Source organism: Lipophrys pholis (assembly GCF_963383615.2).
Source record: "Lipophrys pholis genome assembly, chromosome: 22".
NCBI classification, from domain to species: domain Eukaryota; kingdom Metazoa; phylum Chordata; class Actinopteri; order Blenniiformes; family Blenniidae; genus Lipophrys; species Lipophrys pholis.
In genome coordinates this window covers 517,491-538,864 of record NC_137644.1, presented here as the reverse complement: position 1 = coordinate 538,864, position 21,374 = coordinate 517,491, and the positions used below count along the sequence as shown (strand labels likewise).

The window sequence follows — 21,374 nt, the reverse complement described above, 5'->3', positions numbered from 1 at the left end:
TTATGCCAAGATATTTCAATCCTGTGTTGGCTGGTTTAAAAGGGATGGATGAGGGTGGTATGTCTTTGGCTGATTGGTTTATTGGGAAATATTCACTTTAACAATGTTAAGTTTATATCCAGCTATACTGCCGAAAGAGTGTAATAGTGCCAGGAGGATTTTTAACATAAAGAAGCAGGTCATCTGCATATAATGAAACCCGATGCCCCATCTTTCTATCCCCTCAATCCCGCCTCCCTTTTTAGAGCAGCTGACAATGGCTCAATGGCCAGTGCAAACAGCAGTGGAGATAACGGGCACCACTGTCCGGTGCCCCGAAAAAGTGAGCGCTGATTATTTGTGCACACTGAAGCACAGGGAGAGGAGTAGAGTACTTTGATCCATGAGATAAGGTTGCTATTAAACCCAAACTGTCGCAGGGTAAAAGAAAAGAAATGCCCACTCCACCCTGTCCAACACCTTCTCGGCATGAGAGACAAAATGTTCTCTGGGACATTTGAGGGAGACGGTGAGAGGAGGACATTGAGGAGTGTTCTTATGTTGGCGTATGAGTGTCTTCCTCTTATAAATCCTGTCTGGTCATCTGAGATGGTCAGGGACACGACGGACTCAAATCGACGAGCTAGTAGTTTTCCAAGTATTTTAACATCTACTGGGAGGAGTGATACTGGGCGGTAGGATGCACAGTTTAGTGGGTCTTCACTCTTCTGGTGAATGAAGGTGATGGAAGCTTGCATTAGTGTGGCGGCAGGGTGCCCTGAAGAAATGAATGCTTGAACATGTCAAGTAGGAGTGGAGCTCACTGGTCTGAGAATCCTGGTGAAGAATTCCACCGGGTATCCGGGGCCTGGGGATTTGTTCATTGACCATATTGCTTCCTGGATTTCAGACAGAGTGAGGACAGTGTCCAGTTTAAATGGTTTTCGGGTGAGACCTCGGGCAGGTCTGGTTTTTCAAACAAATAATTTAATTGACTTTCGTCTGTATGAGATTCTGAGGTGTGCAGCTGGGAGAAGAATGATTTAAATCCACTATTTATTTTGTCTGGGTCAAAGGTTATGGAGGCTGATTCTTCTACTATCTGGATCATTTGGTCCGATGCTGTTCTTGCTTTCAGCTGGTTTGCTAATAGGCGTCCAGCTTTGTCACCGTGTTCATATACGAGTCCTCCAGAGCGAAGGAGGAGCTGTTCAGCTTCAGAGGTAAGGAGGACATCGAGTTCGGTCTGGAGTCTTATTCTTTCTTTGTACAAGTCTGGTGTGCCGGCAGTTGAGAGGTTATCCAAGTCTCCGATGGATTCCTCTAATTCTTTCTGACGAGACCTCAGCAATTGAGGTGAAAGAAATAATTCTACCCCTTAGATAGGCTTTGAGAGTGTCCCATAATATAGACGGGGAGGTTTCATTATTCATATTAGTTTCACAGAAGGATGTAATGGAGTCAGAGACGTACTTACTTAAGACTTACTAGCATCTGCTAGTAAAAGAGGGTTCAGACTCCAATGTCCCTTTGGTTTCGTACTAAACTGGAAGTCTAATAGTACCGTGGAGTGGTCCGACACTGTGATGGGCAAATACTGGGTGGAGACAATTGCAGAAGAAAGTTTTTTATCTATCAGGAAATGGTCTATGCTCGAGAAGGAACGGTGTGCATGAGAAACAAGGGAGTATTGTTTAGTGGAGGGGTGTAGAGGTGGCCAGGGGTCAACAAGTCCATATTGTGCTATAAATGTGGACAAGGCCTGGGACATTTTCGTCGATGTGGCAGATCGTGTGACAGACCTGTCCAGGTCTGTTTAATTTTCTGTGATCAGAGTTACATCGGTGAGTCTCTTGAAGAAACATGACGTCTGCATTTAGGTGTTTGATATGTGTCATCATTTTTGTACGATTGATTATAGTGTTGAGCCCACCAGTGTTTAGTGAAATGATCCTCACAGCCCGTCCACCACCAGCGGCACCCCTGTTGGTTAAAGCCATGATCCAGCATGCAGTAGGAGGTTGGTAGGTCAGTACCAAGGAGCAAGCAGCCAGATGTGATGTGAACCTCTGCACAGAGACAGCGCAACAGGAGTGTGGCAGTAGAGCATGCCACCGTCGGGTTCCCCCACAGAGGCGCAGAGTCAAGAGTTCCCATAATCATAGTTCTTTTAATTAAAGTCGCACCAAAACGTTCCCAAACCAATTCTGCACAAGGCTTTTCAGTCTCTGTGCTCCCGCCTGTCACACCCTTGTGTCTGGTGGCTCCTCCTTTATGCCACAATGAGATAAACACAAACATAATACAAATTCAAAATAAGCAGCAATCCCATTAATCAGAACTATATCCAACTCTTCATACTTCCCTTTCTGGGTCATCTTTCCTCTTCTTCTCTGTCTCGGCTTTGAGCTTCTTTATACTATTTGAAACCCCCAGAGTCATGAGTGTGAAACTTGAACATGTTCATGACTGAAATACAGTGGATGAGCTACTTAGAAATGAAAATTAAATGGTAAATTATAGAAAGAATTCACTCTCCATTATAAAAAGAGTGTCTAACTATACTCTTGTGCAATGTATGTATAGATATGAGAGAGGTATTGAATACTTGAAGCAATTCAATTGTCACAACAGAGTGAAACAATGAGTACAACTGAAATACAGTGCATTAGACACTTGGGTTGAAAATGAAATGGTTACTTGTGGTGATAATTCCTTCTCCATCAGCTTATGAACTTGTCTGTTGCTTGATTATCAAACTATCCATCAGAAGAGTGAAGCGGTGAGGCTCCAGCCCTCTGCTCCAGGCCTCTGCTCTGCTCCAGGCCTCTGCTCTGCTCCAGGCCTCTGCTCTGCTCCAGGCCACTGCTCCAGGCCTCTGCTCTGCTCCAGGCCTCTGCTCTGCTCCAGGCCTCTGCTCCAGGCCTCTGCTCTGCTCCAGGCCTCTGCTCCAGTCCAACACCACTTTTAGCTTATTTGAAGGCAAACAGAGGAACCAGGTATATTGTCCAAGTAAAGTAAGATATATGACTGGTGCTAAGGCATAAAAGGTTCCTGTTTGAAACAAGCTTATCGATGTGTAATGTTAATGCCGCCTCCTCTGTAAGGTTACCTAGCACCAAGGCTAATTAGGCCTCTGGGTTTGTTGATATTCATTCTTCATTCATATTTCTGCGGCTGCGTCCCTCCAGGTCAATAGCCTTCGCTGTTAGCTTGGTGTTGCTGGTCTGAAGTGCTACACACCTCTCTTCCAGTGTCTTGCAGCTCGACATGGGATTCCAAAGAGTCCACACGTTGACCATGTTCTGTCATCGTTGACTGTATTTTGTCAAGTCTCACTTCTAAGGCTGCGAATGAGGCTTTACCGTCGGCTACGAGGCTCAGTGGGCCTCAAGCATGGCGGCTATGCTAGTTAGCGCTGTGTCACTATTAGTCACAGAGGCGTCCGTTTCTGTCTTTATTGTCGACTTTGTCTACTTTGACATGTGTTTGGGCTGGCTGAGGTTCAAATCTTAGTTACTGCACTCGTAGCAGATTGGGGTTTGGGGAAAAAGTGGATTTTTAAAGTTATAGCTGCAGGAGACTGAGATGGTGCTCCCTATCCCATGTTCAAAAAAACTTTAAAACTATTGTACTCTATGAAGATCTCACCTAACTTACATAGATATTTATATTGGAGGATTTCTGGATATATTAAATATATAGTTTTTCTTCTTCTTTTGGGTTCAACAGCAGTTTGCATCCATAAAGTTGCACTACCATCATCTGCTGGTTTTACCAATCTACATTGTTTCCCACTGCTCTCGTTGTCCCTGAGGACTGTTTCTTCTTCTTCTTCTTCTTCTTCTTCTTCTTCTTCTTCTTCTTCTTCTTCTTCTTCTTCTTCTTCTTCTTCTTCTTCTTCTTCTTCCTCACTTGGGTTCAACAGCAGTTGGCATTTGTGAAGTTGCCCTGCTGCCATCTGCTGGTTCCAATTAGTCCATACCATCCCCCCCCCCCCCCCCCCCCACACACAAAAAAAAACAGGAAGAAAGAAAGAAAGAAAGAAAGAAAGAAAGAAAGACACTAAATGTACAAAATCAGCACTTGAAACTATTTTTGAGCTTCATTTGAACATTTTTTGCAAAACACTTGCCTTCAGCACATTGTCAGTTTCAGGTGTAGATGGTTTGATGGTTCTGTTTCTCGCCTGCTCCTACGTCTCGTCCAGCTTGTGACTGCGACCTTCAGGGAATCTCCAGCCCGCAGTGTCACCGCACCACAGGTCAGTGTGCCTGTCTGGACGGATTTTCAGGCCCCAAGTGTGACAAGTGTGCCAGGGGCTACTTTGGAGAGTTCCCCCGCTGTGAGCGCTGCCACGAGTGCTTCGCCGTGTGGGACGTCGTGGTCGGCGAGCTCACCAACCAAACCCACCGCCTGCAGGCTCACGTCGCTGAGCTCCAGACCAGCGGGGTGACGGCGCCATACAAGGAGTTAGTCAGCAGCCTGGAGAAAAACGCCCAGGCTGTTCGGGATATAATCGAGAAGGACCCTGCAGCCGTGAAGCTGGAGAAGGTTGAGGAGCTGATGCAGCAGATCACGTACGTAATCCAACAAAACAAAGACTTGCTTGGGTTGACACTCAACGCCTCGTCACTCTGTGTCCTGTGTTTGTCCTCAGTGGTGTGATGTCGTACCTCAACGGGAAGCTGAACACGACCGAGCAGACGCTGAACCAGATCAACAGTGACGCTAACACGACCGAGGTCAGCCTGGACTCGCTGACCGACGAGGCCGCGTGGCTGGAGCATAGAGTCCAGGACATGGTTCAGCAGGTCCACGACATCAAGAACGCCAACATCCACGGTGAGACTGACCTGCAGGGAAACAAGCACATCGTCAGCATATCGGTTCACATCTGTAGCTGCAAACACAAAACCACTGTTTAGTAAAACTAAACTTCCTTGTTTTCAATATTAAAGTCAGAGACATTATTGACTTCAATATTCTCAGTCGGGTGATTATGTTGCATGTAGTTCTATACTTCTGTTGTGTTGTAAATGATTCAGTCTGGATTTTTTTGGCTGTTTCAAGGTGCGATGGGAACCATCTCCGAGGCGCACTCACAGTCCACCGCCGCAGAGCTGCGTGCCAACGCCACCACCAGCGACCCTGGGAGCACGCTGGAGCACTCGGCCGCGCTACGCAAAGCCGCTGAGGACAAAATGAGCCACTCTCAGAAGGAGTTTGACCGAAGGAACCAGAGACACACGCAGAAGCTGGACAAGCTGTCCAAAGAGATGGACAAGCAGGACCTGAGTCCTCTCAGTGTGAAGGTGAGGACGATAAAACACGGCTCTGAAAACTCTGGTCTCCTTCCTGAACAGAGACGAACTTCATGTGCTTCCTGTGCAGTTGTGTGGAGGCGCAGCTGAAGGCGACTCCTGTCCAGACTGCGGTGGGTTGGGTTGCATCGACAGCGACGGAGCTCCTCTCTGTGGAGGAGAAGACTGTGGAAGAATCATCACAACCTCCAAAAGCGCTTTGAAGTCCGCCGGCGACCTGGAGCAGGACATCCTGGCAGCCATGCAGGAGGTGGACAAGCTCTCCAGGATGGTGAGAGCAGCTCTCAGCTGCTTTTCAAAGAGTGTGAGTGGCTGTGAGCAAACCTCTGGTCTGGCTCTGTACAGGTGTGGGAGGCCAACAACCGTGCCAACGAGGCCAAGGCCAACGCTCTGGAGGTCCTGATCAAGTCCAACCGCAGCCGGGAGCGAGTGGAGCAGAGCAACGAGCAGCTGCGCAACCTCATCAAGGAGATCCGAGACCTGCTCACCAGTGAGAGCAACGCAGTCCACACAGGGTTAACCTGCATCCTCACTCACACGTAACCTGCGTCCTCACTCACACGTCCACACAGAGTTAACCTGCATCCTCACTCACACGTCCACAGAGTTAACCTGTGTCCTCACTCACACGTCCACACAGAGTTAACCTGCATCCTCACTCACACGTCCACAGAGTTAACCTGTGTCCTCACTCACACGTCCACACAGAGTTAACCTGCGTCCTCACTCACACGTCCACAGGGTTAACCTGCGTCCTCACTCACACGTCCACACAGGGTTAACTTGCGTCCTCACTCACACGTCCATACAGGGTTAACTTGCGTCCTCACTCACACGTCCACAGGGTTAACCTGAGTCCTCACTCACACGTCCACACAGGGTTAACTTGCGTCCTCACTCACACGTCCACACAGGGTTAACCTGCGTCCTCACTCACACGTCCACACAGAGTTAACCTGCGTCCTCACTCACAAGTCCACAGAGTTAACCTGCATCCTCACTCACACGTCCACACAGGTAACCTGCGTCCTCACTCACACGTCCACAGAGTTAACCTGCGTCCTCACTCACACGTCCACACAGAGTTAACCTCCGTCCTCACTCACACGTCCACAGGGTTAACTTGCGTCCTCACTCACACATCCACACAGAGTTAACCTGCGTCCTCACTCACACATCCACACAGAGTTAACCTGCGTCCTCACTCACACGTCCACAGAGTTAACCTGCATCCTCACTCACATGTCCACAGAGTTAACCTGCATCCTCACTCACACGTCCACACAGAGTTAACCTGCATCCTCACTCACACGTCCACACAGGTAACCTGCGTCCTCACTCACACGTCCACAGAGTTAACCTGCGTCCTCACTCACACGTCCACAGAGTTAACCTGCGTCCTCACTCACACGTCCACACAGGGTTAACCTGCATCCTCACTCACACGTTCACACAGAGTTAACCTGCGTCCTCACTCACACGTTCACACAGAGTTAACCTGCGTCCTCACTCACACGTCCACAGAGTTAACCTGCATCCTCACTCACATGTCCACAGAGTTAACCTGCATCCTCACTCACACGTCCACAGAGTTAACCTGCATCCTCACTCACACGTAACCTGCGTCCTCACTCACACGTCCACACAGAGTTAACCTGCATCCTCACTCACACGTCCACAGAGTTAACCTGCGTCCTCACTCACACGTCCACACAGGTAACCTGCATCCTCACTCACACGTCCACACAGGTAACCTGCGTCCTCACTCACACGTCCACAGGGTTAACCTGCGTCCTCACTCACACGTCCACACAGAGTTAACCTGCATCCTCACTCACACGTCCACACAGGTAACCTGCGTCCTCACTCACACGTCCACAGAGTTAACCTGCGTCCTCACTCACATGTCCACAGAGTTAACCTGCATCCTCACTCACACGTCCACACAGAGTTAACCTGCATCCTCACTCACACGTCCACACAGGTAACCTGCGTCCTCACTCACACGTCCACAGAGTTAACCTGCGTCCTCACTCACACGTCCACAGAGTTAACCTGCGTCCTCACTCACACGTCCACACAGGGTTAACCTGCATCCTCACTCACACGTTCACACAGAGTTAACCTGCGTCCTCACTCACACGTTCACACAGAGTTAACCTGCGTCCTCACTCACACGTCCACAGAGTTAACCTGCATCCTCACTCACATGTCCACAGAGTTAACCTGCATCCTCACTCACACGTCCACAGAGTTAACCTGCATCCTCACTCACACGTAACCTGCGTCCTCACTCACACGTCCACACAGAGTTAACCTGCATCCTCACTCACACGTCCACAGAGTTAACCTGCGTCCTCACTCACACGTCCACACAGGTAACCTGCGTCCTCACTCACACGTCCACAGAGTTAACCTGCATCCTCACTCACACGTCCACACAGGTAACCTGCGTCCTCACTCACACGTCCACAGGGTTAACCTGCGTCCTCACTCACACGTCCACACAGAGTTAACCTGCGTCCTCACTCACACGTCCACAGGGTTAACCTGCGTCCTCACTCACACGTCCACACAGGGTTAACTTGCGTCCTCACTCACACGTCCACACAGGGTTAACCTGCGTCCTCACTCACACGTCCACACAGGGTTAACCTGCGTCCTCACTCACACGTCCACACAGAGTTAACCTGCGTCCTCACTCACACGTCCACACAGAGTTAACCTGCGTCCTCACTCACAAGTCCACAGAGTTAACCTGCATCCTCACTCACACGTCCACACAGGTAACCTGCGTCCTCACTCACACGTCCACAGAGTTAACCTGCGTCCTCACTCACACATCCACACAGAGTTAACCTGCGTCCTCACTCACACGTTCACAGAGTTAACCTGCGTCCTCACTCACACATCCACACAGAGTTAACCTGCGTCCTCACTCACACGTCCACAGAGTTAACCTGCATCCTCACTCACATGTCCACAGAGTTAACCTGCATCCTCACTCACACGTAACCTGCGTCCTCACTCACACGTCCACACAGAGTTAACCTGCATCCTCACTCACACGTAACCTGCGTCCTCACTCACACGTCCACACAGGTAACCTGCATCCTCACTCACACGTCCACAGAATTAACCTGCGTCCTCACTCACACGTCCACAGAGTTAACCTGCGTCCTCACTCACACGTCCACACATGGTTAACCTGCATCCTCACTCACACGTTCACACAGAGTTAACCTGCGTCCTCACTCACACGTTCACACAGAGTTAACCTGCGTCCTCACTCACACGTCCACAGAGTTAACCTGCATCCTCACTCACACGTCCACAGAGTTAACCTGCATCCTCACTCACACGTCCACAGAGTTAACCTGCGTCCTCACTCACACGTCCACACAGAGTTAACCTGCATCCTCACTCACACGTCCACACAGGTAACCTGCGTCCTCACTCACACGTCCACACAGGTAACCTGCGTCCTCACTCACACGTCCACAGAGTTAACCTGCGTCCTCACTCACACGTCCACAGAGTTAACCTGCGCCCTCACTCACACGTCCACACAGGTAACCTGCGTCCTCACTCACACGTCCACAGAGTTAACCTGCATCCTCACTCACACGTCCACACAGGTAACCTGCGTCCTCACTCACACGTCCACAGGGTTAACCTGCGTCCTCACTCACACGTCCACACACAGTTAACCTGCGTCCTCACTCACACGTCCACACAGAGTTAACCTGCGTCCTCACTCACACGTCCACACAGGTAACCTGCATCCTCACTCACACGTCCACAGAGTTAACCTGCGTCCTCACTCACACGTCCACAGGGTTAACCTGCGTCCTCACTCACACGTCCACACACAGTTAACCTGCGTCCTCACTCACACGTCCACACAGAGTTAACCTGCGTCCTCACTCACACGTCCACACAGGTAACCTGCATCCTCACTCACACGTCCACAGAGTTAACCTGCGTCCTCACTCACACGTCTACACAGGGTTAACCTGCGTCCTCACTCACACGTCCACACAGGGTTAACTTGCGTCCTCACTCACACGTCCACACAGGTAACCTGCATCCTCACTCACACGTCCACACAGGTAACCTGCGTCCTCACTCACACGTCCACAGAGTTAACCTGCGTCCTCACTCACACGTCCACACAGAGTTAACCTGCGTCCTCACTCACACGTCCACAGGGTTAACCTGCGTCCTCACTCACACGTCCACAGGGTTAACTTGCGTCCTCACTCACACATCCACACAGAGTTAACTTGCGTCCTCACTCACACATCCACACAGAGTTAACCTGCGTCCTCACTCACACGTCCACACAGGGTTAACCTGCGTCCTCACTCACACGTCCACAGGGTTAACCTGCGTCCTCACTCACACATCCACACAGAGTTAACCTGCGTCCTCACTCACACGTCCACAGGGTTAACCTGCGTCCTCACTCACACGTCCACACAGAGTTAACCTGCGTCCTCACTCACACGTCCACAGAGTTAACCTGCGTCCTCACTCACACGTCCACAGAGTTAATCTGCGTCCTCACTCACACATCCACACAGAGTTAACCTGCGTCCTCACTCACACGTCCACACAGAGTTAACCTGCGTCCTCACTCACACGTCCACAGGGTTAACTTGCGTCCCCTCACTCACACGTCTGACGTGTCATACACCAAAACTGTCATTTCCACCAGAGCAGCGTAATAATTCCTACAGAGAATGCTAAAAACGATGGATGAAACCTGAGCTGACTTCGTTGTAGCCTCTCTAATAAAGTAAAACTCAGTGGATTCACTCTAAACTCACACAATGTGTGTTCCAGACGAGAAGGCCGACGTGTCTGTGATCGAGGCTGTGGCCAACGAGGTTCTGGCCCTGGAGATGCCGACCTCGACCGAGAAGCTGCAAGAGCTGACGAAGGAGATCAAGGAGAAGGTGGGCGCTCTGACCAGCGTGGAGTCCATCCTCAGCCGGAGCGCCGAGGACATCAAGAAGGCTGAAGAGCTGCTAAAGCAGGCCAAGGCTTCCAGGTAACCATAGAAAGGAACAACGAGGAGGTTCCTTTCAGTGAATCACAAACTGATCTGATGATTCACTGTTCATGTAAATGGCTCATTAGATTTAGTGACTACTATTAGGTTTACGACAAACATCTGGAGCTCTGAAGTTTCCCCTCCAGTAGAGCTGTGAAAGATGAGTACTCGATGGAGAAAGTATCAGGATGGTGAATGGTCACGCTTTACATCATTAGTCACATTCACCCATTCACACACGTTCACACACCAATGGAAGCAGCCGCCATGCAAGGCAGTTTGGGGTTCAGTGTCTTGCTCAAGGAAACTTCGACATGTGAACCTGCAACCTTCCAACGACTGCTCTACCAACCGAGCCACAGCCGCCCAATCAGCAGATCGCAGAAACTCAGATTGTGATCGGGACTGTATTACTAACATTTCTTTGTTCTGTGTCGGGACTGTAAACAACAGTAGAACTCATGCAGACGACCCACCGAACACTTCATGTCACCAGACGTCCTCATTTCATGACCTGTCTCTGCCTTTCTTTGTTTGTTTGCTTTCTCTAAAATTTGCGAGAATGATTGATTTCGATCAATATTTGACGCATGTATTTAAATTGTCTGGCTCTTTGTACATGACTGGTGTCATAGCACCTTCAACAGAGTAATCATACCCTTTCTGTCCACCCATGGACACTTCCTGTCCCCCAGCGAGCAGGCGTCCAACATGAAGAAGATGGCCGACGTGGTGAAGGCGGCACTGGAGGAGGCTGAGCGCGCTCAGAGCCTCGCCGTGGACGCCATTCAACTGGCTCAGAACAACACCAGAGGAACCCTGGACCTGCTGCTGTCGGTCAGCGAGCGCCACCGCCGACCGTCTCGCTTCAATCACCACCATCACAAACACACACGAGGAAAAGCTCCCGACAGAAAAGATTCACTTACTCTTCTGTCTCAGCTCTGGGACGGAAAATTAATTTCTTTTTCAAGATTTTTCATATTTCAGCAGAGTCGAGAGACAGAAATCTAATTAAGTCTAGAAACAAGTCAAAACGTAGTCTGAAACAATCAGAGATTTCTGATGTCCGCCAAAAGTTGCATCTATTAGTAGTGAATATCTGTCAAGTCAAAGTCCTTTATTTGTCACAAACAACAATTACATTACACAAACACATTAGTAGAATGTGCAGTGAAATGTTGAAGTACCTGTTCCGCACCAAAACACTCGTTCTTATCAGATGGAAGAAGAGAAAATAGCTCACCATGACATTTATTCACTATAAAAAAATAAGAAAATGCAGACACATTAAAAAAACCTCATCCAAAACAGTTTTGTCATGTAGTTTTGACGTAATCCTTAAAAGCCTATGAACTGAAATCCTGATCCAGAATCCAGATCCCGGTCACCTCCAAAATGTGTTGGACTCTTCCATGGCCTAAAATGTATCTGTGGAGAAAAGTTTGAGAAAAGCTGTGCAGTAATCTTGACGTAATCTTGCTGACAGACATACAAAATATACACTGAGGATTTTATTATGTCTTTGGCGAACATAACAAGTTCAAACTTAGAAACAACCAAACTTAGTCTAGAACAGGTGCAAAGGTGTCAGTGACAGCAGGAATAAAGGACTTGGTGAGTCTATGAACTCTGTTTGAACCTGGGATTGCTCCTTGTCTCCTCTCCTGGTGACCCCGTGACCCCGGCGGCCGGCGCTCCAGGTGGAGTCAGAGACGGCCACGTCGGAGCTGAAGCTGGGGAACACTACGGGCCGCCTGGTGCAGCTGGAGCGGGAGGTGGGCCTGCTGAGACAGAACAACCTGGTGGTGAACCAGCTGGTGGAGACGGCCGAGTGGATGACGGAGCGGGCCAAGATCAACGCCGAGGAGGCGCAGGAGGTCTTCCTCTCCTTCACTCCTGTCGCAGTGGCTTTGGCCTTTAAGTTGACGTTCAGAAGTGTTTTACAACAGAAACTTGATGGAGCGTTCTCTCTGTGAGCAGGAGTTGGACGAGGTGGTGAAGGGTCGGTTGGAGGCGGTGGAGGAGCAGGTGGAGGACCGAGGCGAGGGGGTGCTGCAGGCCAGGCGGCGGGCGGACCAGCTGCAGCAGGAAGCCCGAGAGCTGCTGGCTCAGAGCAGCAGCAAGCTGCAGAGACTCGGAGGTCGGTGCTTCGCTCTCACTTCCTGCTGGCTGGAAGCTCGAAATGCTCCACCCATGACGGAGCTCATGACCGTCGTTCGCAGCAGATCCAAATAAATAGAACAAATAAGAGTAGTTTTCCTCACAGCTAGAATTTGAAAGAAACTAGTTTCACATCCTTCCTCTAACTGCGTAAGCTTCCCGTCAGCCTCCAGCTGAGGCTTTGGTAGAAGTACGCTGTCATATCGGTATTATGTTGGTATCAGTACTGGAGTTGTATCCGAATAGCTTCTAATTGGTATCATGTCGTCATAATATCAGTATCAGATTGGGATTATATCGGTATTGTATTGGTACCATTACTATAATGGTATCAGAGTGGCATTGTATCGGTATCATATTGGTACCACAACTTGTATTGGTATACTATTGGTATCATATCAATTCAATTCAATTCAATTCAATTTTATTTGTAAAGCGCTAAATCACATCAACAAACATCTCAAAGCCTCTTACAATGATAGAGAACAACAGAACCCAACTAAACCTTCCAGAACCTCTTACAATGATAGAGAACAACAGAACCCAACTAAACCTTCCAGAACCTCTTACAATGATAGAGAACAACAGAACCCAACTAAACCTTCCAGAGCCTCTTACAATGATAGAGAACAACAGAACCCAACTAAACCTTCCAGAACCTCTTACAATGATAGAGAACAACAGAACCCAACTAAACCTTCCAGAACCTCTTACAATGATAGAGAACAACAGAACCCAACTAAACCTTCCAAAGCAGCAGATGGAACAAGCAACAGAGGAAACCAGGAAGAACTCCCTCTCAGGAAGAACAGTTCATAAGAAGTCCCTCTTCAGGAAGAAAGGGGGCGGAGCCTAGACTCTGGAGGGGGGGGGGGGGGGGGGGCATCCACCTTGACCGGTTGGGGGGAGAAGTACATGGGATAGGACAGGGAGAGAGAGGAATAGAAGAGAGAGAGAGAGAGAGGAATAGAAGAGAGAGAGAGAGAGGAATAGAAGAGGGAGAGAGAGGAATAGAAGAGGGAGAGAGAGAGAGGAATAGAAGAGAGAGAGAGAGAGGAATAGAAGAGGGAGAGAGAGGAATAGAAGAGAGAGAGAGAGAGGAATAGAAGAGGGAGAGAGAGAGAGGAATAGAAGAGGGAGAGAGAGAGAGAGAGAGAGAGAGGCAGACAGGCCAGAGAAGTACAAATACTAAGAAAAGTCTATGATGAGCGTTGGTCTGATGATGAACCAATCTCAGTCTGGAGTTTAAGGGCCGTGCCGTTGTGGGGGGGTCCCGGTGCTGTGGGGGGGTCCCGGTGCTGTGGGGGGGTTCCGGTGATGTGGGGGGGTCCCGGTGCTGTGGGGGGGTCCCGGTGCTGTGGTGGGGTCCCGGTGCTGTGGGGGGGTCCCGGTGCTGTGGGGGTGTCCCGGTGCTGTGGTGGGGTTCCGGTGCTGTGGGGGGGTCCCGGTGCTGTGGGGGGGTCCCGGTGCTGTGGGGGGGTCGGGTAGTAGGACCGTGGTAACTCCACTCTGGGAGTCTTGGGTCTGATCCCCTGGATCCTGCTCCCCTCCTGTCAGGATCTGGTGGCTCCAGTAATGTTGTTACACAGAGAGAAAGAAAGAAAGACAAGAAACAGAAGCTCCAAATGTAGAGTTCCTCCCTTTAACGGGAGAGAGGAAATCCCCTCAGCAGTCTAGGCCTAGAGCAGCTCAACTTAGTGCTCCTATTTTATTCCTAATGAGAAGCTCTATCAAAGAGGAAGCTTTTTAGTCTCCTCTTAAATAAACTAATGGTGTGGGCCCTTCGGACCGAGGCTGCTAGTTGATTCCAGAGTAAAGGAGCCATATGGCTGAAACTCCTGCCTCCTCTTTTACTTTGAAGGACTTTAGGGATTACCAACAGTCCTGCATCCTCAGAGCCAAGGGCTCGTGGAGGGTGAGACCCTTCTAGAAGTTTCTCCATATAGGACGGAGCCTGGTGATGAAGAGTTTTAGATGTGATCAGAAGGATGTTGAATTCTATTCTAGATTTGATGTGAAGCCAGTGTAAGGATGCTAAGACTGGGGAGATGTGCTCTCTTCTTCCAGTTCTGGTTAGTAAACCTGCAGCAGCGTTCTGCTCTAGCTGGAAGATCCTAACAGAGGAGTTTGGACATCCTGACATTAGGGAGTTACAATCATCTCATCTTCAAGTCACAAAGGCAGGAAGCATTTGTTCTGCATCTTTGAAGGACAAGAAGTTTCTCATTTTTGCAATATTCCTTAGATGGAAGAAGGCTGTCCTGGAGACATGTTTAACATGGGACATAAAGGACAGATCCTGATCAGAAATAACACCCAGGTTCCTAATATCACTGTTAGAGGTTAAGGTAATTGTGAGAAGGTGATATTCCCTTCTCCCTTTAAAATAAAGACTAGAACTCACCGCACGCACTTCCTGCAATGCCCGTCAGACTTTCCCTCAGCGGAGCGCGCGCTGCTGGAGGAGCTGTATTTCAGCCGTCAGACGGCAGCTGGCCCAGTCCACTGGGTGTAGGAGTGCATTGTTTGTAGATGTATGTGTAAATATGTATAGTGGGAAATTGGTGATGGGTTAAAATAGTGTATTGTAGGTAGGTGTAATGTTATAATGGTTTTCTGATGGCTCAGCTACTTTATTATTATAATTTTTCAGTCATGTTAATTTCGGGTGGTTTAAACACCCCTTGGACATTTGTTTTATTCCGGCCTGTCCTGATTGGCTGAATTAAGGGTGGGGCGGGCCTTATTTAAGGAGGCACACCTTCAGTGTGTGGGGCCTGGCAGCTGAGAGAGTAAGTCTGTGGCAGCCAGCCTGCTGTGAGGCTGGAAACAAATGTTTGTGTCAACTTTTGGAACAAGAACATTTAAAATAAAACTGATTTCATTTTTGAAACGCCGACTGCCACCTCATCCTTTCCTCATCCTCGCTACCACCACCAGGCCGAACACATCCCGAGTCAGGGTGACCGCCTCGGTCCCTCACATTTGGTGGCAGTGGTGGGATGTGTATCGTCATCTGAGAAGCTGGAGAGGAGAGGAAGAAAAAGGGGAGGTGCCGGGCGTGCACCCAGAGAGGAAGAAGGTCAGACCTGGTGGGGAATGACAGACCCCAGACTGGCCAGAGGGGACCAGATGGAGCCACCTGAGGACCCAGAAGTCCTGGAGGGAGCCGCCCTCCAGTCCAAGTGCGAGAGCCCACCTCGGGTGAGTGAGATGGCGGCCCTACGGCAACTCCTGGAGAAGACGCTGAGAACTCAGGAGGAGGAGGCCTACAGGCAGGACCAGCGCTGGAGGAATATCCAGACACAGCTGAACCAGCTTCGCGAGGGTGCAGAGACAGAGCGGAGGTCTTCACCAACCGCACCTGCAACAGTGACGGCTCCAGCGGCGGCTCCAGCGGAGACTCCAGCGGCGGCAGTCGCATCCATGGCAGGGCACCGAGGTAGCATCCCCAGGCTCGAGGAAGGGGATGATGTCGAACAGTACCTCACCACGTTCGAGCGGCTGGCAACGGCCTACCGCTGGACCAGGGACGAGTGGGCTGTTCTCCTGGTGCCCTATCTCACGGGGAAGGCCCGCAGCGCCTATTCAATTCAATTCAATTCAATTCAATTTTATTTGTAAAGCGCTAAATCACATCAACAAACATCTCAAAGCGCTCTTACAATGATAGAGTACAACAGGACCCAACTAAACCTTTCCAAAGCAAGCAGGTGTAACAAGCAACAGTGGCCAGGAAAAACTCCCTCGCATGGAGAGAAGTTCAAGAACTCCCTCTTCAGGAAGAAACCGTGGGGCGGACCCTAGACTCTGGAAGGACGGCCATCCGCCTTGACCGGTTGGGGGGAGAAGTACATGGGATAGGACAGGGAGAGAGAGGAAAAGAGGGAGAGAGAGAGTGGCAGACAGGCCAGATAAGTACAAATACTAAGAAAAGTCTATGATGAGCGTTGGTCTGATGATGAGCCAATCTCAGTCTGGAGTTTAAGGGCCGTGCCGTTGCGGTGGGGTCCCGGTGCTGTGGTGGGGTCGGGTAGTAGGACCGTTGTAACTCCACTCTGTGAGTCTTGGGTCTGATCCCCTGGATCCTGCTCTCCTCCTGTCAGGGATAAAAAAGACGGCGGCAGTGTCTGGTGGCTCCAGTAATGTTGTTACACAGAGAGAAAGAAAGAAAGACAAGAAACAGAACCTCCAAATGTAGAGTTCCTCCCTTTAACGGGAGAGAAAAAATCCCCTCAGCAGTCTAGGCCTATAGCAGCTCAACTTAGTGCTCCTATTTTATTCCTATTTTATTCCTAAGGATAAGCTTTATCAAATAGGAATGTTTTTAGTCTACTCTTAAATAAACTAATGGTGTCGGCCTTTCGGACCGAGGCTGGTAGTTGATTCCAGAGTAAAGGAGCCATATGGCTGAAACTCCTGCCTCCTGTTTTACTTTTATGGACTTTAGGGATTACCAACAGTCCTGCATCCTCAGAGCGAAGGGCTCGTGGAGGGTGATAAACTTCTAGAAGTTTCTCGATATAGGACGGAGCCTTCTGATGAAGAGTTTTATATGTGATCAGAAGGATCTTGAATTCTATTCTAGATTTAATTGGAAGCCAGTGTAAGGATGCTAAGACTGGGGAGATGTGCTCTCTTCTTCCAGTTCTGGTTAGTAAACGTGCAGCAGCGTTCTGCACTAGCTGTAAGGTCCTAACAGAGGAGTTTGGACATCCTGACATTAGGGAGTTACAATAATCTAATCTTGAAGTCACAAAGGCATGAATAATTTTTTCTGCATCTTTGAAGGACAAGAAGTTTCTAATTTTTGCAATAATTTTGCCACCGTGTCCATCGCCTATGTGGCGATGGACACGGTGGCAGCCCTGGACTACAACCGGGTGAAGGAAGCGATCCTTCATAAATACGAAATCAATGAGGAGGTGTACCGCAGGAGGTTCCGAGAACCTGATGTCCAGCCTGGGGAAACCCCCCGGGAGCTGTACACACGCCTCAAGGACATGTTCTGTAAATGGATCCGGCCAGCTGGGAAGTCGGTCGAAGAAATCTGCGAGGTTCTGATCACCGAGCAGTTTCTTCGTGTCCTCGCCCCAGACGTCCGAGTGTGGGTCAAAGAACATGGACCAGCAGATGGCCCGAGGGCGGCAGAGCTGGTAGAGACTTTCATGTCTGCACGGCAGCACAGAAACTTCCGGTGGGAGTCAAGACCGACAACCAGAGGTAGGTCTGAGGGGTTCGGTAATGTGAGTGGTTTCAAGTCTGCTGAGCCCAATAAGATGCCTGCGAGGAACCCAGTTACCCCAGTCAAGTCGAGGGATAGCTCCAAGCAGAAGATCGCAGGGAAAGTAGTGTGCTATCATTGCCTCGAGGAAGGTCACATTAAACCAAACTGCCCTCAGCTGAAGTTAGAACACTCTGGTAATAGTTGTATTCCTAAACCAGAAGACAAAAATATAAGTTTTCTTGGCCGACTGCAAACGATCCCTGTCTTAATTAATGGAAAGCCTGCTTCTGCCTTGTTAGACTCGGGAAGTACCCAGACTTTGGTGCAGCCCAACTTAGTGGATCAAAGGGACTTCATACAGGGTAGGAATTTGAAGGTGCTTTGTGTTAACGGGGATGAGCATGAATACAGCACAGCAGAGGTCTACTTAAAAGTGAAAAGTCAGACGTATCAGATGATTGTGGGGGTCGTGGAGAAGCTGAGTCACCCAGTGGTCATAGGACAGGATATTGTGGTGCTACCAGAATTGCTCCGGTCTTGTACGCCAGTTAATGTGGTGGTCACGCGTTCTCAGAGCCAGTTTCAGACCCCTGAGAAGGAAAAGATTGATCTCAGTGAGCCCAATAGCTTAAAGGAGTTGGCGTTTGCTGAAGCAGAAATTACTACCCCTGGCAGGGTAAAAACTAGGAAGACCTGCATGCAGCGCAGACAGGCCAAGCTCGTGGGTACGGTTGAGGAAGAGCTACTGAGTATGCAGCCAGATGATGTTTGGGGTGATGTTCCAGATGACATTGAGCAGTTGCAGAAGGAAGATGCCACACTGAAGGGAGCATATGATAGAGTCACACATATGGAGGAGGTTCCGACTGGGGTGAGTAAGACCTTGTCTGGAGAGGGCTTCAGTGTGAGAGAGGGTTTGCTATACCATCAGCCAGGTGAGGGCAGAGCAGAGCAACTGGTGGTGCCTAGGCAGCTCAGGGAAAAGGTGCTCGTTTTAGGCCATGAGATCCCATGGTCAGGACATCTGAGCAATGCAAAGACCTATGAGAGGATAGCCGCCAGGTTTTTTTGGCCAGGTCTCTATAGGGAAGTGCAGGAATTTTGTAAAAGTTGCCCTAAGTGCCAGCTGACTAGCAAGAAACAGGCTAGACCTTATCCCCTGCAGCCGCTGCCCATTATTGAGACCCCCTTCTCTCGCATAGCTATGGACTTGGTAGGCCCCCTGGAGAGATCTCAAAATGGGTATAGATATATTTTGGTTATATGTGACTATGCCACCCGCTACCCGGAGACTTTTCCTCTGCGTAGGATTTCAGCTCGCCCCATAGCTCAGGCCCTGTTGCAGTTGTTTTCCAGGGTAGGCATCCCAGAGGAAATCCTGACTGATCAGGGTACTGCTTTCCTGTCTAAAACCCTCAAACAGGTGTACAACTGGTTAGGCATCAAGGGCATCCGAACCACTCCTTACCACCCTCAGACTGATGGCCTTGTGGAAAGATATAATCAAACATTGAAAAGCATGTTACGGAAGTTTGTGGCAGCCAATGGAAAAGACTGGGACCGCTGGCTGCCCTACCTACTGTTTGCTTACCGAGAGGTTCCTCAGGCTTCCACTGGCTTCTCACCGTTCGAACTGCTCTATGGAAGACAGGTGAGGGGTCCTCTGGATGTGCTGAGAGAAGCCTGGGAGGGACCGAAGACCCCCACGATGCGCAGCATTCTGGCCCATGTCCTTAAGATGAGGGACAAGATGGAGGAAATGACGGAGCTGGTGCAGGCAAATTTGAAGCAGGCCCAGTTGCAACAAAAGACCTGGTACGACAAGGCTGCCAGGCAACGCAACCTCCAGCCAGGCCAGAAAGTCCTGCTTCTGCTGCCCACTTCAGAAAACAAGCTCCTGGCCAAGTGGCAGGGACCATTTGAGGTGGTGCGGAAGATGGGTCCGGCTACATACGAGGTGCACATGCCGGGAAAGAGGAAACCTCGACAGACCTTCCACGTCAACCTTTTGAAAGAGTGGCATGAGAGGAAGCCAGGTCTCCAGCTCCGGGTGCAGGCTGTGGCAGAAGAGGAGGAGTGTCCGGGGCAGTTTTTCCCAATCCACCAGCAGACAGCGACCATGGACTTGTCCCATCTTTCCGCCCGCCAGCAGAAGGAGCTGGCAGCGATCATCTCTCCTGGACTTTTCAAGGAGACACCAGGTTACACCACGGTGGTGGAGCATACCATCCCTCTCAAGGACACAACCCCTGTGCGCCAGCGGATGTACCGGGTGCCAGAACGTCTCCTGCTACACCTGAAGGCAGAGGTGGAGGAGATGTTGGCACTGGGGGTGATTGAGAGGTCTGCAAGTGAATGGAGTAACCCGGTGGTGTTGGTGCCGAAGAAAGATGGGACCATGCGCTTTTGTATTGACTTTCGCCGGGTGAATGCCCAATCCCACTTTGACGCGTATCCCATGCCTCGGCTCGAGGACTTAATCGAGAGGTTGGGAAAAGCGTCCTATATTACCACACTGGACTTGTGCAAAGGTTACTGGCAGGTACCCCTGGCCAAGGAGGCCAGGCCGTACACAGCCTTCCGTACACCCCAGGGACTTTTTCAGTTCGTGGTCATGCCCTTTGGCCTTCAGGGTGCACCAGCCAGTTTCCAAAGGTTAATGGACATTGTTTTGGCTGGCACTGACTCCTTCGCCGCTGCATACCTGGATGACATCGTAGTGTACAGCACCACCTGGGAGGACCACCTGCGTCACCTAGGTGAAGTACTGCACCGCATCCAGCAGGCGGGGCTGACCATCCACCCGCTCAAGTGTGCTCTGGCCAAGGAGGAAGTGCAGTACCTTGGTCATGTTTTAGGCCGGGGTACGATCCGGCCACAAAAAGACAAAGTGCAGGCAGTACTGGACTGCCCAAGGCCCCACACCCAGAGGGAGGTTCGATCTTTCCTGGGCCTGGCGGGCTGGTATCGTCGGTTTATACCAGACTTTGCCCGGAGAGCAGCTCCCTTGTCTGACCTGACTCGGAAGTCGGGCACCTCCCAGATCCAGTGGGGGGAGGAACAAGAGTGGGCGTTCAAATATCTGAAGGCAGCGCTCTGTAAAGATCCAGTGCTGCAGAGCCCGGACTTCGAACAGCCCTTCACTGTCCAGACCGATGCCTCTGGGGTTGGTCTTGGGGCAGTGCTTCTCCAGGGGAAGGGGGAGGACCAGCAACCAGTGGCATATATCAGCCGGAAATTATTCCCCAGAGAAACGAGGTATGCGGCAGTGGAACTGGAGTGCCTAGCGGTCAAGTGGGCACTCGACAGTTTCAAATATTACTTGCTGGGCAGAGACTTCACCCTAGAGACGGATCACCGAGCCTTGCAGTGGCTAGGGCGCATGAAGGACTCCAATGCCCGCATCACCCGCTGGTTCTTGGCTCTGCAACCGTACCGTTTCACGGTGCAGTACAGAGCGGGGAAACAGAACATTGTTGCCGACTTCTTGTCTCGCCACCCGGTTGGCGAGACTCCAGAAGGGGTGGGAAATGTGAGAAGGTGATATTCCCTTCTCCCTTTAAAATAAAGACTAGAACTCACCGCACGCACTTCCTGCAATGCCCGTCAGACTTTCCCTCAG

The 21,374-nt window shown here is 50.3% G+C and overlaps 1 protein-coding gene across 1 annotated transcript in view; it reads left to right on the top strand.

Moving 5' to 3' along the window:
• The window catches only part of lamb1b (laminin, beta 1b), a 55,691-nt gene that overhangs the window by 31,743 nt on the left and 2,574 nt on the right, over nucleotides 1–21,374 (top strand). Inside the window, exons 24-32 of the mRNA XM_080492428.1 lie at nucleotides 4,190–4,559; nucleotides 4,640–4,824; nucleotides 5,053–5,294; nucleotides 5,374–5,574; nucleotides 5,649–5,793; nucleotides 10,152–10,359; nucleotides 11,058–11,199; nucleotides 12,066–12,242; nucleotides 12,346–12,505. Of these exons, the coding sequence (XP_080348554.1) occupies nucleotides 4,190–4,559; nucleotides 4,640–4,824; nucleotides 5,053–5,294; nucleotides 5,374–5,574; nucleotides 5,649–5,793; nucleotides 10,152–10,359; nucleotides 11,058–11,199; nucleotides 12,066–12,242; nucleotides 12,346–12,505 (1,830 nt within the window). The remainder of the gene's footprint in view (nucleotides 1–4,189; nucleotides 4,560–4,639; nucleotides 4,825–5,052; nucleotides 5,295–5,373; nucleotides 5,575–5,648; nucleotides 5,794–10,151; nucleotides 10,360–11,057; nucleotides 11,200–12,065; nucleotides 12,243–12,345; nucleotides 12,506–21,374) is intronic.